Raw genomic sequence first — 17605 nt, 5'->3', positions numbered from 1 at the left:
ATTCATCATTACATCAAATAAGATGTCGAATCAACTAAATCGAGTGTTACGTTAACATACGTAATAAAAGAATTTTAATTTTGTTAATAATTATATTAATATTATTAATTTTAAAAAATAAAAAATTTTATAAATTATTATGCAATGACTAGATAGAGTATAAGTAGTAATTGCTTAATTCAACCACTAAGCTAAAAAATAAGAGAAAGGAAAGTGGCTAACCACATACTCAACTCTTTGGGCGTTGCCTGGCAGTTGGCCTAAAGTCCAAAGGCCGAAGGCCTATTGGCCTAGGGACAGACAGAGTCCGAATCTTTTCAACACTTCAGCTCAACCAATCTGCTCTCGCCACATCATCCAAAAGCCGCACTCACACTCTTTGGTTTCGTGAGATAAACATGCACCGCAGATTTCCCCGCCCCTCCCCCCACCCATGAGCTTGCCAAGCTGGATAGTGAAAGTGCCAGGCTGGCAACCGTTAGAAATATAGAATCCAACGTGAGGATCTGCTGGCCTTGATTCTTATGATACCTAGAAATTTTTTTTAAATTAACGGCTGAGATCTTCTCCCACGCTTCCCCACGATTTATACCCCCAAATCTCCTCTACCTTTTTTTTTCCCTTTTTATTCCAGTCTCCTCTTTGGTTCACTGCTCCAAAACAAAACCAAAAAAACCACAGCAGAAAGCTCCAAAAAACCACCTTAACACTGTTGCTCTTGTCCCTGTGGTGCTCTTTTTCATTGAGAAGCTTCGTGGGTTTGGCTTAGATCCAACCCACATTGTCTTGGGTTGGTACTTTTTTTCTTTTTTTTTTCTGCTTTTTTCATTAGCTTAATTTTCAGTTTTGGTTTTTGGGTTTTGATGTTCGCATCTCTAGATCTGAGGTAAGTTGTGTTTTTTTTTCCTTCTGAATTATGGGTTTTCATTGATGGTTTGTTAAGTACATTGTGTGTGTTCTGCTGTTTGGGTGCTGAGAAAATCTGGGTACTGGAAAGATAGTTGAATCTAGGATTCATTAATTGTCTGGAAGTGATTGGTTTACTACATTGTGAGTTGCTTTTTTTCTTTTCTGCTGCAATTTTCTGTTTGATGGCTGGGAAAGGATGCAAGGTGGAAAACAGTATTAATTTTTTTTAAATTACTATTTTCTTTGGTTTTTTAAGAATTTGAATATTTACCTTAATTAGTGGGAATCTGATTCCGGCGTTTAATTCACGATTGGCAACACGTGTTTGGAAATTGGAATTCTGGGATTGTGGATTTCAGCTTGACTATAACTAATGGGAAGAATATGTTCCATGGAATGAACTTTTGGAATGATGTAACATTTTTGATAGACTGAGATTGGTAGAATTTTATGTCTATTTTTTTAATCAATTCTTTCTATCACAATTTAATAATTAACTAATCCTTTGCTGAACCGAATTTTCTTTATGCAGTTGCCAAGATGGTTGCACAGGAATTCACTGTTGATTTGAATAAACCACTTGTCTTCCAGGTATATTGTAATTGGTTTTCAATTCTCTTGTTGAGTTTCTTACATAATTATAAGAGTGTGAGATATTGATCTGTTATTGAATTTTTTATTGTTTAGTAGTTCCTGTATTCCTGTTGTTTATTTCCTCAAGTTGATTTCTTGGTAGTGTCAATTACGCTACACTTCTTTGCAACTTCTTGTTCTGTTTCATTCCTTTGACTTTCTTTGGCTACTTGGTTTTGCTTCAAATCTTGTCAAAGCTATTTAAATCCTCTTCAGTAATCTTAGGCAATGGGGAAATCACCTTGAGAAAATTGGGGGTAGCGATTTCTAACTCCAATTACAGATTTTGACTGTTTGAGGGACTATGACAGGTTGGTCACCTTGGAGAAACTTATCAGGAGTGGGTTCACCAGCCTATTGTAAGCAAGGAAGGTCCTCGATTTTTTGAGAGTGACTTTTGGGAGGTATCAACAAAAATTTTGAAATATTTTAATTAAGCTTTACTCTGGCAAGTTTTTGTAAGAACAAATTGACTTGTTTTACTTGAAACAGTTCTTGACCCGCACAGTCTGGTGGGCAATTCCAGCCATATGGCTGCCAGTTGTATGCTGGTGCATCTCAATGTCTATACGTATGGGGCATCCACTTCCCCAAATAGCTTTAATGGTCGGTTTTGGTATTTTTGTGTGGACATTTCTGGAATACACTTTGCACCGTTTCCTTTTCCACATTGAAACAAAGAGTTACTGGTTAGTTCTTTCTTTCCTGGGCCCATGACTTTTGTACACATACAGACACATAATTTATCCATATCTTACTTTTGTATTATGACTTTTAATCAATTTTCTATGTATGTGAGCAGTCAGTTTATGCTAGAATGGTTTACTAATTCATTGAGAACTTTGGTGTAGGGGAAACACTGTTCATTATCTTCTTCATGGCTGCCACCATAAGCACCCTATGGATGGCCTACGGCTTGTTTTCCCTCCTGCTGCAACTGCTGTACTATGCATACCAGTATGTATTTTTTGCTTCAAAACTTGTTCCTTTGTATATTACATGATGCTTGTTAAGTCTCTATTCAAGTAGATGATTTCAGGCACTGTCTTCTAAAATCGTTTGAAACCTCAAAGCTGTGAATTGTAAAAGTTCGGATCATAGGTGTTTTGTTGCATTTATAAGTCATGTATTTTTGAATTATTGTAATGCCTTACTTCTTGCTGTCTCTTTACCAGTTTTGGAACCTGGTTAAGCTTTTAGCCACTCCCTCTACTACTCCTGCTTTATTCGGAGGTGGTTTGCTTGGGTATGTAATGTATGATGTCACCCATTACTACCTGCACCATGGTCAGCCCACCAAACATGTTGCTAAAAGCCTTAAGGTAAGATGCATGTGCTTTAACTAGTTGCAGGTAACATTTCTTGCTAGTTTAACAGTGCAATAACCTAGAGTAGGTATTCACTAAAAATTTTCAGTCCCACTGACTTAAAAGCAGATTTTAAACCTCATGAAAGTAATAGCAGCGGGATATCTACACCTCAAACGTTCCTTGCAAAGCAGACTTGTCCGGGTGTTCTGACTCTTGAGTTAACCATGTTTATTGCAGAAATATCACTTGAACCATCACTTCAGGATTCAAAATAAGGGCTTTGGGATCACTTCAGCGTTTTGGGACAGAGTTTTCCGAACCCTTCCTTAAACGAAAGCAGCTGAGAAGACTAGATAATTTAGTTGCCAACCCATCAGGCCCAGCGTTTAAACATTCTTTCTTGTGCTTCTATTTGTTTTGTAGTATGTGCCGCTAGATGAAGTATTGTGGGGTTAGCATCTAATGGATGGTCTCCTATCTATACCTTGAGTTGTTTGTGTAAATGAATTATGTTCCCATTGTTTATTTGGTTATGGAGCTTCCAAAAAAAGTTCTTCATTTCTATGTCACTTTGAATTGGCATGGTCATTACTTGGGTGAAAGAGAAAAAAAAATAATAATCATATGCATTTTACAGAAAAAATTGGAGAGAAAAAATTGATGATTTTTTCAATCAATTCACCTAATTGAGTTAATTTCACGTAATTTATAACATCAACAAAAGTCAAGCACTTACAGAAGTATAGCTATAGAATTAATTAATTAATGAAATTCTCTTTACCTTACAAGCTAATGCACTGTGTGAACACATCAAAATGGTCCAAAGTCAAGATGGAAGGATTATGAATTATGATCAGATATCTTGTATTACATGACTTTGTTAAGTTGGATTAGAGTATTCTATAATCAAGTTTAAATAGATTTTGAGTAATAAAATTACTACTCATCATGAGTTTGGATAGGTATCAGGTAATAATTTTAGGATATTTACTACTTCAACTTGATTATAGATAATATTCTTTATGTTAAATTTTTACTTGTAATTAATATAATATTTATTAAAATTTAGTAATTATATAAACTACGAGTTTAAATTTTATTTTTTATGATTTAATTTTATTTATTAATATAATTTTTATCAATACTAAATATAAAAGTTGATTTTAAATTTATTCTTATTTTGGATTCAAGTTTGGGTTTTTAGAGAGTATTTAAATATTAGATTTTGATTTTTTATCAGATTCGGATAATATATATGGATAGTTGATTTTAATAGGATTCAAACTTAAGTAACTCAAACCTAATTTTCGTGAAAATAAAAGTTATTCACAATTTATTAATTAAAAAATATTTATTCAATATTAATAAAAAAATGCTAAAAAAAAAATCACAAAAGCAATTTAAATGAAAATGTAGTTCAGCATTTTAAACGCTATCGGGTTAGATCCAACCGACTCCGAGACTTGTTTCTCAGTCGGTTGACCCGCGAACGTATTCTCTTCAGTCTCGCTCTCTTTCCCTGGTTACTAAAGTTTGACGTCTAGGGTTTATTTGCCACTCTTCTCTCTCCCTAATCGAGGTTTAGGGTTTATCTTTTCTTCCCTTTTCTTTTTTTCTTTTAAAGCATTTTTTGTTTTGCACCATTTGGTTTAGAACATGTGAGGCGCCATTCTCAGAATATTAAATTTAACACAGGTAAGTTTTTTTTTAAAATTAATTTCTATTGCTAGTTTCACGCTCCTGTGCTGCTTGTTTCCTGGGAATTTACCCCAGAAAAGAAAAGATTAGTCAGGAAAATTAAGAATGGTTTCGTTTATGAATTCTGATTATTCTAAATGATTCCTTATTTTGAGTTCTGGTTGCGTTTGCAGCAATGGCGGCGGATGTTCCAGACGCTCCAGAGGAGGATGTCCAAGTCTCACCCTGCTGTCAAGTGGTAAGCTTTTCCATTTAGTGAAGGACGTTTTGCTATATTTCCATCCTTTTCCTTTCCTTTACTCTCCTCTCTCTTAATTTTTTTTTTGTTCTCTTTTCCAGTGGAAAAACAAATATTCAAAGGCAGAAAAGGGGCGAATTTGTCTAAAGCAGGCAGTACGTCTATTGGAAAAAGGATGTGATGATATTCAAGCCCAGAATCTGACTCTCAAGAAAGGTACAAATAATGCAACTGTAGCTTCTTTTCGTTCGTTTCTTGTGTTTGGTTAGAGTTTGAAATTTATATCCATCAGTTAATGTATGATTTGTAAGAAGTTGGAAGCGTTTTGTAGAAACATATGTCAGAGGAATAGAATTAAAACTATTGCATGCATTAAAAAAGGTGTGCTTCATACATTTAGAGGGGTCTTTTTTCGTCTATTGTGAATTTGTTTATGTTGTACAGATGTTCGATTTGAGTTGGCCTGCAATTTTTGTTCCCCTAATCTGTAACTTTGCACTTTGCAGCATACGAGGAAGAACAAGCACGAGCAAAAGTGGAGAAAGAGGGCAGAGAAAAAGAATCGGCTTTAAGAGTTTCGTTAGAGAATGAGTTATGTGCTCTAAAGTCTGAGATATCTAACTTAAAGCAAAAAGGAGTTTCTGATGCTGAAGATAAAACTGATGAAATGAAGCTTCTTAAAGCTATAGTTTCTGACAGGGAGAAAGAAATCAACTGGCTCAAGGAGCTTGTTGAGAACGAGAAGAAGAGGGCAGATTTGGAAAAGAAGAATGCTGCAGCAGAGAAGAGGAAAGCTGCTGAAGCATCAAAAGATGCAGAAACTGAGAAGGGTAAGGGTAGTGAAGAACGGAGGCTTGCTGATATTGAACGAAAGAAGGCTGAAGATTATAGGACACAATTAGAGGCATTAAGAAAAGAAGTTAATGAAGCAAAATCTAAGTTGGTTTCTGAGAAGTCAAAGTTTGATAAGGCAACTAAGCAGCTACAAGAAGAGAAAAAGAAGACAGTTGAACAAAGAAAACGTGCTGATTTGTATATGGCTAAAGCAGAGGAGCAAAGGAAGATTGCAGAAGAAACTATGAAGAAAGCGGCTGAAGCAAGAAAACGTGCTGATTTGGAGATGGCTCAAGCAGAGGAGCAAAGGAAGATTGCAGAAGAAACTAAGAAGAAGGCTGTTGAAGCAAGAAAACATGCAGATATGGAGATGGCTAAAGTGGAGGAGAAAAGGAAGCTTGCAGAAGAAACTAAGAAGAAGGCTGTTGAAGAAAGAAAACATGCAGATATGGAGATAGCTAAAGCAGAGGAGCAAAGGAAGCTCGCAGAAGAAACTAAGAAGAAGGCTGTTGAAGAAAGAAAACGTGCTAATTTGGAGGTGGCTAACGTAGGGGAGCAAAAGAAGATTGCAGAAGCCACTAAGGAGGCTGTTGAAGAAAAGTTGCATGCTGACAATTTGTTCAAACAGCTGGAAGAGGCTAGAAGGAGGAACGGAGAACTAGAAAAGAAGCTACATGAACTTTCTGGCTCAAGAAATTTGGTGGATGGTCCTTTTGACCAACCAGATAGAAAAACAAGTGCTGAAGCTGCAACAAAAAAGACAGCAGAATTAGAGGTTTTGATGAAAGATGCAGATAAATCAAAGGCAGTTTCCAAGTTGTTGCATTCTGAGGAGGTTGAGAAAGAGAAGGCTATCTTTGAGGGAAAACGAGCAGATTTAGAGATGAGGAAAGCGGAAAAGAAAAGAAAGCTTGTGGAAGAGAATACTAAGAAGGCTATAGAAGAAAAACTCCGTGCTGATCATCTATTGAAGCAGTTGGAAGATGCTAGGCTGAAGATTGATGAATTGAAGAAGCAGATGAATGAACTCTCGTCCTCTAGAAAAACGGTTGATGCTTTGGTTTTTTCATCTGACAAAGGCATTAGTGCTGAAGTAGCAAAAGTAAAGCTTTTGAAAAAACAACTGAAATTTGAAAAACAACGAGTAAAGCATGCCAAAGATGTGGCTAAGTTGGAAAAGAGTCGTAGCAATCTTTTGCAACAAAAAGTAGGTTGCATGAAGCTTGAGTTAGTTCAGTTTATAAACCGCTTTGATGCACTGGATAAATGTTTCTCAACCCCTACCGAAGGTATAGATGACATGGAAAAGGTTAGTTTCTCACTTTGTATTCATACCTCTTTTTTTTTGGTTTTTCGCTTTTTGTCATTGTTCTTCCTTGAAATTTCAATTGTTTTGCTCATTGATGATTATAGTGATGTAATTCATTTTTGAAAAATAGGATACAGGTTTTGGCGTTTGATACTATACTTTGCTACTGGTTGATTTTTCTCAGACTGAAGGTTACGTGATGGCTCTTTAGTGTTATTGAACTGGTGGGTAGAGGATAAGTTTGCTTTCAATCCTACTTTAATTTGTGGGCAGTTTATAATGTATTTGCACATGATGGATATGGTTTATGATTCTGTGAAATTCCCTTTTAACTGCTTGGTAATTTTCCCAACCAGGCAAAAACAAAAAAAAGAGGAAAAGGAAAAATTCCAAAAGAAAGGATGGGTGAAGAGAGAGGAGGAAGTGAGGGAGAGAGAGAGAGAAGAGGGGTGGGGGCAGAGAGAGAGAGAGCCTTCCTCCTCCTAATGATTATGTGTAAACTTTTCTTATGATAATTTTTTAAAAATAATTTAAATATTCTCTGTGCCTCATCTTAGTTTTAGGAGTTCATTTCATTTGCAATGCATAAGGTTGTTTGCTAAAAATGTACAGCTTTTTGGTCTTTTTCTTTATTATTAATTCTGCTGAGATTCTGATCATGGTTGTATATGGGATTGTTTGATATTCTTTGCAGGCTGGAGACTTCTCAAGTATGCAATGGTTGAAGGTAAAAGAAAATTTACGGAGTTTAAATTTCTGTCAAACATGTCTTCAAACTGAAAATCAACTTCTGAAGACTATGTGCATGGATACAACTCCGTCCAATCCTCTTGGGGAAACATTTCAACATGATGCACATTTGCTTCCTATACAAGGAGGGAACTGTGCTGAATCCATCACAGGTATTAATTCTAAATTGGAGTCTCTGCTTGGAGGCTCTAATCGAAAAATGTTACAGAGTTCTGCAATAAATTCCAGTACAGCATCTTTTTCTGATAGACAGTTGGTGGGCTCACAGGAAAGGGGTGCTTTTTCTGTTACCACATCAGCAAAACTGGGGGAAGAGATCTTAAATGTAGAACAAACTGTTTCGGGTATATCTGGTGAAGTTACAAAAAATAGGTGCAATGAAAATGTTGCTGTGGTTGCTGAAAATAGTGTTAGAAGTCCTCTTCCTGTTGATCCTCTAGGAAGAGTTAATGGCTGTGGTAAGAAGAGAAAGAGGATACTTAATGCTGTCGAGTCTATTGAACTTCTGTGCTTTGAGAGTAAAAAGTTGCATCTGCAGCTGGAGGACAAGCTGTCTGCTTTGCATGGCGTGGTAAGAGGACAAATGGACAAACCCACAGAAGAAGCTAAACTTCTGAGATCTAACCTGCAAGATATTGCATATGCTGTGCATGATAGGTCTCATAAGAAGAGAAAAACATCTCATGAAAAGACAGTGGCTATGCAGCAATCTTGTGATGGTCTGCAGTTGACACAGATGCAAAATAGCCTTGAACCTTTGGAAGATGCAAATGTATTCAGACCAGCTTCTCAACCTGCCAATAACTTGATGAATTCAACCAAGGTTTCTGGAGAGGCCATATGTGATCCTCATACAATTGACCCTAAAATTATGGTTGGTTTTAAGGAAGTAGTGAACGGAAACTATATGAAATTGCTGGACTTGGACGATGCTGTGGAGGAGGAATGCTATAGGATGGCAGCAGATATGCCTGTATCCCCTACTCTTCCTGAGATTGAATTTCCAGGCGTTGAAACATTTGAGGTGGATCAATTTACACATACACATGATGAGAATTGTGAAGGATTTTCTCATGAGGATGAAAATGTTGCATCTTCTGACAGTTTTGATGTTATTAACATGGAGAAAGGTTCTAATAAGTTGCCATGTAATAGGGCGGACACTTCACTTAAAGTATTGCAACATGAAAATGAGTGTTCTCATGGTACCATTGACATTCCAAGGAGTAATGAGAATGGTATTTGCAGTACTATGCCAGCAGGAAGAGCCTGTTTAAGCCATCCCCAGAACTCTGGAGTCTTTGAAAGAATTCCAAAATACTGTGTTGTGTTCTCTGACATCAAGGATGCTAGCAGTATCTCTAGAATTTTTTTCGCCACTAAAAGTTGTATGGCTCAATGCTCTTTGCCTGCTCAGACTGAGTTTGTCGTGCATAGAATTTTACATGCTCTTAAGCTGGAAGAAAATCTTTTAGCCAAGTAAGTGTTCTATTTTCGTCAAGATATGCTATAATGTCTGCTGTTGAGGACTGTCTATGAGTTCTTTACCTCTGATTAGTTCATTCTGATACTCTGCTTCAATTCCAATATCTGTCATTTTAGTTGAGCTTTTCTTTCTAAAATTTCATGAATTCTTGTTTCAGGGAGAAGGTTTGTGTATTTTTCTCGCTGGTTCTTCTCAACTTGTGTACAGCTACTTCAGGGAAGTGCTCTCTGATCAGGGATCTCATCCCCTGCTTACATTTGTTTGCTGAGCACATAAATGCAGGTACTTTCAAACTTTTATTTATGTCTTGGTTTTCATTGCGTTTGTAATATCTGTATCAGCTCTTGTAATTTTATTATATAGTTGTTTCAGCTTTGAGTTTATTTAACTGTTCTTTTGGTGCAGTGATGTCTGATGCTGAGCCAAGAAGTGTAGTGGCTGAATTATGTTTGGATGAACTGCTTAGTGTAATTGAGGATTTTCTTATAGAGGGGAGATTTTTGTTGTATACTGATTTGTCTTCTGAGTCTTCTAGTGAATGTGATTCAAGAATTCATGTCACTGTTGATGGTTCGGATGTAATATTGTTACATGAAGCAGCTTCAGCTGACCTGTTGGTAGCAGGTAGCATTATATTGGGTTCTATATGTGCAGCTGCTGACCGTACTGGCTTTATGTGTGAGGCTGTTTATAACATTTTCCGGATGCATAGATATGACATCTCGGTGGCTCTGCTTGTTCTTCATGTGTTTGCTTATGTGGGTGGTGATAAAATTTTCACCTCAAAAAAGTATAGTTTGACAATGACTGTGTTGAAATCGATAGTCGTGTTCCTTGAAAGAGAACATGCACCGGTGGCTACAGTAACTCTTTCATTGGTGGCTGAGGTTCAAGCTGAGTGCCATGCATGTGTTGGATGCCCATTTTCGAAGGATGTGCTTTCTGTAGATATTGTTGTCTCGTTACTCTTTGAAAAGCTTCAGAATTATGTGCAGTCAGGAATTATGCATCAAGAAGTGACAGCAAATTTGTCAAATTCAAATGTCATGTCCATTCAGGATAAAACTGAACAAAACTTGGGTTGTGTCGTTGATATGAATTGTGATGTATCATGCTGTTTAGACAAATACAGCGTGCCTGGTAAACAGTCAGGATCATTTGTCGCTGGAACTTTGTGTCACATTAGTGATGTCTTATCGTTGATAGAGCTTCTTGCATGCAATATGGTATGTGCTCGAACTATTATGTTTGTTGTGAGTGGTACTCTTTCAGTAGCTTTTGATACAACTAATACTTTTTACCTTTTGTTTTTTGAAAGAAAAAATGCAGAAAAGAAAAAGGAGCAAAAAGTAGTGTTTGGCTTTGACTTTCTCTTTTTAACAGAAGCAAAATTTTTGAATTTTTATACTGAAAAAATTCTTAAAAGTTTTCATCCTTTAGTTCTATTATAAATGATTTTTGTACTGTTTTAAATATATATATATTTTTAAAGTAAAAGCCAAAAGGGAAATGCCAAATATTTGGTTTTGGATTTTAGCTTTATAGTAGTGAAATTGTTTGTTCTTTTGTACTGAGATTTGAAACCTGACTTTTTTTTTAATGTTTTGTTGAATGCAGAGCTGGGTCTGGACATGCGAGAAAATCATTGCCCAGCTGTTGAGTATGTTGGAATCACCTGGTCTTGAGAACCTCACGCTTGCTATTATTATTCTTCTCGGTCAACTTGGGAGGTATTCTTTTGTTTAATTTTGTCTGGTTTTATATGTTTTAACTTTTCTGGTCTTTGATGTAGTCATTATTGTTTTTGCCATGATGAAATCTTAATGTTGTAATTTTGGTTGGGAGCACCATTTATCCTGTTATATTTGGTTGAAACTCAATTTAAGAAAAAGGAAGTTTAAATTACTGATTTGGTCCCTGTAGTTATCAAATTATGGGGATTATTCTCTCTTCTTTTATTTCGAGTATTTTGTTCCTCCTATTTTATTAAATGTGGATTTTGGTTGCTCCTTCAATAGTCACGGTAAAATTAGTGACATAGACTGTTAAATTTATGTCATGACTATTTTTGGACTGGCATGGCAAGTTATGATATTTTTTTGACTATTTCTTTTCAATTCTGTTTTATCAGATTTATTTGTTATTTATTTTTCATAAATATTTTGTTTTAATTTTTTATTCTAAAAAGTAGTCACGTTAGCCAAAAAATGATAAAAGCAACTTCCTGCATTGTTGTTTAGACAATCATTGTTATAATTTTTGACTATTTTTTGTTTTAATTTTTTCCAATGCATTGTTGTCATCCTGCTAAAGCAACTGGCTGCAGGCATAAGATTATCATCTGCTATTTTGTCAAAAACTAATGGGGAAAGAAAGAAAAAAGTCCTTGGGTTTTATACTGTTTTGTGATTTGAAAACGTCAATTGCTGAAATAATTAGCTGACAAACTGGTATGGATATTAAATTTGAGTAACCTGCTACCTTGTGAAGGTGTACATGAGGATTTGCGTTTAGAAGAAATCATAAATTGATTAGTATATCTTAGATTCCACTGAGTCTTACACTTCAGTTAAAGTGGAAAAGGTGTATGGTAGGGATTGGCTTTGCTTGAATTCATCTGTCTAACTTGTAGTACTGGTAGCTACATGACATGGCATGGGTGAATTGTTATGAGATTCTTGTTTCATGCGAGAGCATGTCATAGTTATGAGGGACCTACTAATATTAACATACAGCAAAGAAAATTCATAGTTTTTCAGAAGTCTCACATAGCTTTAACATTAAAATGATGTCTTTTTTTCAGGCTTGGAGTTGATGCTGTTGGATATGAAGATAAAGAGGTTGAAAACTTGAGGGTTAAGCTGTCTGCTTTTCTGTTTCGGGAGACTACTATTAGAGCAGGTCTTCCTATCCAGCTTGCGACTGTTAGTGCTTTGCTTGGGCTTATATCCCTTGATATTGAGAAAGTTATTCAGAAGAATGTTACGCTTCCAGTCATGTCAGGTCAATTTGTTCATGCAGATCTTATAAGAAACTGGTTTCCTTTGTTGACTGAAGAGCAACGAGCAATGTCTATTAGACTCTTCCAGTCTGTTGACTGAGATAGTTGCATCATCAGCTTGCTGTGAAATTCGAGTTGCAATATTTTTAAATTAGGATACATGTAAGGAATTTTGGTAGAGCTTTATCATATGAGCAATTAAAAGTAGTTTCTCCAGACTGGTAGGTTTTGGGACATGAACACCTTTTTGTTTCCGTTTCATGTTACCCCAGTCTGTGACTGCATAGTGTTGGGGCACAACTGTATCCTATTGCTGTTGTCTGTACAAACATTAATTTTTTATATTATTTTGATTTGTTCAAAGAAATTATGGAAATTCAAACTTTCCAACTTGAATTTCGTTTTTGTTGCTTATGGCTTTTCGTCTTTGCAATTTTTTCTTTTGGAAGTTTTTCCATTATAATTGCAGTTCCAGAGCACTGTGAAGTTCAGGTTAGCATTAGATGATCCCTGTCCTCTGCTGAACAGGAGTTGGCCATATCTTCCTAGGGAGAAAGGCCCTTTGGCTATGATTGAAGAATAGGAGTTGGCCCTGTGCCATTTGTTTTTGGTTGATGGGGAAAGATACTTCAGTCTCCCAAACAGATATTGGCGAGTTCACAGTACAGAATGTTTAAAGCTGTAAGTCTTCACTTCCATCTCTTTTTTCTCCTTTTTACTGTTTTCTTAAATATATATATATCAACACCAAACAATTTTTTCATTGCTGGATAATGTTCTGGCATCTATAGAATAATTAGAATGGCTAAACCCATGTGAAGGCCATTATAAGAAACAAGAAAGATTGATAGGACAATTAAGATGATCACATATTGCCTTGAGTAGTCGCCTAGTCAATGGCTTGAGGTCCTATAGTTTGCTTTTGATGCTTTTCCTGCCCCTAACTTTACTGCTATTCTAATTTTAGATAAAAATTGTTAGCAATTTAAGGCTATTTTCTTTGTTAAGGTTTTTTGATAATTGAGCTAACAAGAATAGCTTAAGTGCTATTATTTATGTACATAAGTAAAATGTAACTTACCTGCTTTTTATCATCCATCTAGAGCAAGCTTTTTCTTTGATTTCTCAATTTTTTTCCTTGTTTTAAAATCACAAAAGAAGTGTTTCAATTATGAATGGTAGTAGCAATAAAATAGTAGAAACTTATTAAATGGCATGGGAAAAGTTTATCAGTTAAATGATTGCTTCTCGCCATATTTCATACTTTGGAGGAATGGAGATAATACATAAAAAAAACCCCCCCAACGTTTTTGTATTGGGAAAAATCTCATTGGAAATGGAAGTGATAAGCAGCAAAAACTTATTAACACAATGCGATGACTCTTTATCTGCTCCTTGTATCCTTTTATATTTAGCAGTCCACAGAGACTGGTTCCTGAAATTTTCTCGTTTGAAGCTGTGACATTCTCTTTGGTAACCAAAGAAAACAAGAAACTTGAAATCCTGGGAAATTTTCATCATTGTGTTGAAGAAATCGTGTCTTGGTTAGAACTTAGAAACTCTAATTGATATAGAGGGACAGTACTAGAGAGAGTTTCAGAAACATTTATTTATTTGTACTTCTTTTTCCCAGGTGTGGGAAGAGGTGGAATGCTCTGTTCATTTCTAAAAAAATTGTGTGGATCTGTCATGCTTTTCACCCTTGCCAGTCTCTTGAAGTTACCCTTGAAGTACTTTTTGCCCCATTCACTTGCCTCTGCATAGCTTGTGCTGCCCTGGCTGTTGGTTCCCAAGTCCAGATCCCTGTAGTTAAGATAGGCAGCCCTTGGACCTTTTGAAACATATGGGCTCATGTATTCATATAACATCCTGATCCAGTGTATATGCTTGTGGGAAGCCTTAACATCGTTGACTTGCCATTTCACTATGTACTGTATATTGTACAAATTCTCCTTTCTGTGGGGAAAAGGTACTGAAGATACGGGAATTGTATTCGTCTTTCCACCAAAGGGATCCATTATCATGAAAACCATCTCTTCAGCCAAAAACATCTTCCATATTCCTTCTAGTCCTTCTTCAGGTATTGGTTCCCTAACAAAATCTGATTTCGCCTTAAAACTGCTCTTATATGGTTGAGTTTTGTCTAACAGGACCTCTAGGGGCTGCCCTTGCTGGAATCCTGCAAAATAGAGGGTGGATTCAACCCAACTCATTTGAATGCAGTCCTCAGCCAGCAATCCAAGCTCAGGGAAGCTTTCATTCATAAATGGTATAAGTCTGTCAATTTCTCCAAGAAATAGTGAGTTGAAAGAAGCTTGGATGGTTTTGTTATTTCTGTGGCCACTTCCTTGGACATCTTGAATGATGACCCTGATGAACAGATCTTCAGGTAATTTATCAGCAATGTATTGCCACCTATGCACCAGCTTTGTGGCACCTTGTTCTATTGTTTTTGAAATGGTAAAAGCTGTCACTGTCTGTGGAACTCGAACAAGCCTGATTTTCCAAGAAAGTATGATCCCGAAGCTTGCACCGCCACCTCCTCTAATTGCCCAAAACAGGTTCTCACCCATGGCTTTTCTGTCCAAAATTCGTCCATTGACATCCATCAAGTAAGCATCTAGGACATTATCTGCTGCAAGGCCATACTTCCTCATCAAGTTCCCTAAACCACCTCCACTGAAGTGTCCACCAACCCCCACAGTAGGGCAGAGTCCAGCAGGGAATGCATGGATGCTACTTTTCTTGCCTATGGCATAGTAAAGCTCGCCAAGAGTCGCCCCAGACTGAACCCAAACGGTTTCTTCCTCAACATTGATTTCTATTGCTCGAAGGTTGGTAAGATCAATGATGATAAATGGGGTCTTGCATGAGTATGATAGGCCTTCATAGTCATGGCCACCACTTCGGACCCTGATTTGCAAACCAAGCTTTTTGCTACAAACAAGGGCTGCTTGGATTTCAGACTCATGGAAGGGTGTGATTATGAGAAGAGGTGTTGAGGTTGAGGAATTCAACCATCTCATGTTTTGTAAAGTAGACTGCAAAATAGATGAATATAAAGGGGAATCTGAGGTGAAGATGATTTCGAAGCTTCGAGTGTAGTCTCTAAACTGGGTTGACATACACCGTGTAAAATCACCATGGATTGAATCTGAAATAGCCTGCGAAATGAAGAGGGATAGCAGAGACACTAGAATTCTGTGCTTCATTTCTCTTTATCTCTTGAATCCAGGCTTTCACCTGATGAGTTTTAAGTATATATTTGAACTGCACATTCTTAGATAAAGTGGAGCGTTTCAGCAGCAGTCCTGGCTCTAAGGTCGGCTTGTCGCCTCATGCAGAATTTTATGGTAACATCAAATAGAAGAATGGCGATCATTCCAATCTTGAAGGTGAAGAATATCCATTAAATTAACTCTCTTGTCCTTTTTATCTCAGTCGGCAACCAATGTCATCACTAGCATTTTTTTACGTAATTAATTTAGCAGGCACAATTTCTCATTTGTAGTTCAATCAACATTTTTTTGAATCCATTAACAAAAGGCAGGAGTCCTAACTACTACTGAAGAAATTTTTTTTTTGCTCAGCTACTACTGAAGAATTCTTGATATGATTTATTTTGTTATTATTAACGGTGATATTCGAAATTTATCCTAACTCGAGATGAGTATTAAAACGTGTACTCGAATTTGTTTTAAATTTGAGTATAAAATATCTAAATCTTATGTTATGGGTTGGATAATTGTATTCAAATTTGTCTTAAATTTGAGTATAAAATCTCTAAATCTTATGTTATGGGTAGGATATTGATGAATATAGTCTGTTGACATCTTTGGTTTTTGTTCTAACATGCACTACCGTTAGAATGCTAATGTCAGATGTTTATTTTGTCGCAAAACAAAAGTAATCAGCACAGATTTTTATCCAACAACAAAAAAGCTTAATTAAAGGGATGTGCATGGGGAATATCTATATGAAAATATAAACTTTTAGAAATGTGTACAAATGCCCATTACTCAATTGGATTGAAAAATTAATTAAGCATTTCAAGTACAAAGATTAATGACTATGGATATAGAAAATACCATGTCATGTCAAGAACATTTGATAAGAAAAGTCCAGAGAAGATAAACAAAATAAAACAATGGAAGGATACCAGGATTGCTGTAATAGCAAGTTCTTTACAAATATAAACAAGAAGAAGAAAGAAGGGTAAATCTCTACTGTATTCACAACTTTGAGGTCTCATGTTGATTCCTTTGCATGCACCAGACGCCCAACTTCATATCCGTAACTTGTTTTATTAGCTGCATCCTGAACAAGTCGTCTAGAATTTTTCTTGTTCCACTTGGGAACAACTCGTAACCTCTTGGAGAGTGGAATGCTTCTGCCTCCTGAAAATTTACTGAAGCAAGGGATGGGTTGCATTGCAGGAAACCTGTTACAGGCAGAGAAAAGGTGTGCTCTGGGAGAAGATAAGGGTGGCTTAACAGCATACTAGCTGTCCACCTTTCGTTGGGATCCCTAGCGAAACACTTCATTAAGAAATTCTTGCCCATACTCGACATGTTTTCTGGGATGTTGGGTGATTCTCCCCTCAAAAGCTTGTCCCTCAAATCCTTGAGATCACGAAAAGCCAATGGCAATTTACCAGTAAGCATCTCAACCATTATGCAACCGAGTGACCATATATCCAATGCGCCAGTGATGTATCCGATGATAGATTCAGGAGACATGTAAGGAGCAGTACCTCGAAAACCATATTCCCAATCATTTGTATCTTTTACCCCATACTTTCTAACTAACCCAAAGTCGGCAATCTTTAAAGTATCTAAAGCAGTACCATCTTGAGAAGGGAAAACCAGAATATTCCCTGGTTTGAGATCAGAATGGATGTATCCTTTTCTGTGAATATCGACGAGCCCTTCAAGTATCATCCGTGCATAGTACTTAGCATGTCGTTCTGGTATTTTGCCACCGTACTCCTTCATCAAATCCAACAGACATCCTCCTGAAGCATATTCAAGAAACAGGTTGAAAACCTTTCTTTGACGTTCTACACTCGTGAAACCACCAAAGCATCGAACGATATTGGGGCAACCAATAAACTGTTGAAGGATTTCCTGTTCCTTGTGAAGAGAAGAAGCCATTTCCTCATCAGCAGATTTTACAGCATATAACTGACAAGTTGGAATACTTGTTTTCAGCAAATATACGACACCATACGTTCCCTTTCCAAGAACCCTAATCCTCACTCCTTTCACCTCCATTCTCTCTTAATTAACTTGAAGAACTGATGCTGCTATTAGAACATTCATATTTATATATGTATGATTGGAACTTATTGAGCTAAAAGTTGGTTTTTTAGTTCATAGAGAACAAGGATTTAGTTGCTTTCTCTTCAAGTTATAAATTTGATTCAATTTTTTTTTTT

The 17605-nt window shown here is 36.5% G+C and overlaps 4 protein-coding genes across 4 annotated transcripts; 2 read left to right on the top strand and 2 right to left on the bottom strand.

The window, feature by feature from the left end:
* LOC18595182 (dihydroceramide fatty acyl 2-hydroxylase FAH1) lies at positions 616-3416 on the top strand. The gene is made up of 7 exons (XM_018122562.1): positions 616-790; positions 1442-1500; positions 1854-1946; positions 2035-2231; positions 2394-2499; positions 2718-2864; positions 3090-3416. The coding sequence occupies exons 2-7, from the start codon at positions 1450-1452 to the stop codon at positions 3180-3182; spliced, it is 687 nt and encodes a 228-aa protein (XP_017978051.1). The 5' UTR covers positions 616-790; positions 1442-1449; the 3' UTR covers positions 3183-3416.
* On the top strand, positions 4285-12573 carry LOC18595181. The gene is made up of 9 exons (XM_007023012.2): positions 4285-4547; positions 4724-4788; positions 4890-5004; positions 5295-6931; positions 7626-9160; positions 9325-9449; positions 9573-10393; positions 10785-10897; positions 11971-12573. The coding sequence occupies exons 2-9, from the start codon at positions 4726-4728 to the stop codon at positions 12266-12268; spliced, it is 4707 nt and encodes a 1568-aa protein (XP_007023074.2). The 5' UTR covers positions 4285-4547; positions 4724-4725; the 3' UTR covers positions 12269-12573.
* On the bottom strand, positions 13309-15814 carry LOC18595180 (tetrahydrocannabinolic acid synthase). The gene has a single exon (XM_018123558.1). It carries the CDS (start codon positions 15378-15380, stop codon positions 13779-13781), a length of 1602 nt encoding a protein of 533 aa, XP_017979047.1. The 5' UTR covers positions 15381-15814; the 3' UTR covers positions 13309-13778.
* LOC108662405 (mitogen-activated protein kinase kinase 7-like) lies at positions 16401-17441 on the bottom strand. Its single transcript, XM_018122739.1, has one exon. It carries the CDS (start codon positions 17439-17441, stop codon positions 16401-16403), a length of 1041 nt encoding a protein of 346 aa, XP_017978228.1.

This window comes from Theobroma cacao, chromosome 6 (assembly GCF_000208745.1).
Source record: "Theobroma cacao cultivar B97-61/B2 chromosome 6, Criollo_cocoa_genome_V2, whole genome shotgun sequence".
Classification (NCBI taxonomy): Eukaryota; Viridiplantae; Streptophyta; class Magnoliopsida; order Malvales; family Malvaceae; genus Theobroma; species Theobroma cacao.
This window is presented reverse-complemented; position numbering and strand designations above follow the sequence as displayed.

Excerpts from the sequence above, each read along its gene's own strand:
- LOC18595181 (XM_007023012.2), top strand. The coding sequence starts at position 4,726 with ATGGCGGCGGATGTTCCAGACGCTCCAGAGGAGGATGTCCAAGTCTCA. Across the intron at positions 5,005-5,294 it reads GAATCTGACTCTCAAGAAAG|CATACGAGGAAGAACAAGCA; the intron begins GTACAAATAATG and ends TGCACTTTGCAG. Across the intron at positions 9,161-9,324 it reads GAAGAAAATCTTTTAGCCAA|GGAGAAGGTTTGTGTATTTT; the intron begins GTAAGTGTTCTA and ends TTCTTGTTTCAG.
- LOC18595180 (XM_018123558.1), bottom strand. The coding sequence starts at position 15,380 with ATGAAGCACAGAATTCTAGTGTCTCTGCTATCCCTCTTCATTTCGCAG.
- LOC18595182 (XM_018122562.1), top strand. The coding sequence starts at position 1,450 with ATGGTTGCACAGGAATTCACTGTTGATTTGAATAAACCACTTGTCTTC. Across the intron at positions 1,947-2,034 it reads TTGAGAGTGACTTTTGGGAG|TTCTTGACCCGCACAGTCTG; the intron begins GTATCAACAAAA and ends TACTTGAAACAG. Across the intron at positions 2,232-2,393 it reads ATTGAAACAAAGAGTTACTG|GGGAAACACTGTTCATTATC; the intron begins GTTAGTTCTTTC and ends ACTTTGGTGTAG.
- LOC108662405 (XM_018122739.1), bottom strand. The coding sequence starts at position 17,441 with ATGGAGGTGAAAGGAGTGAGGATTAGGGTTCTTGGAAAGGGAACGTAT.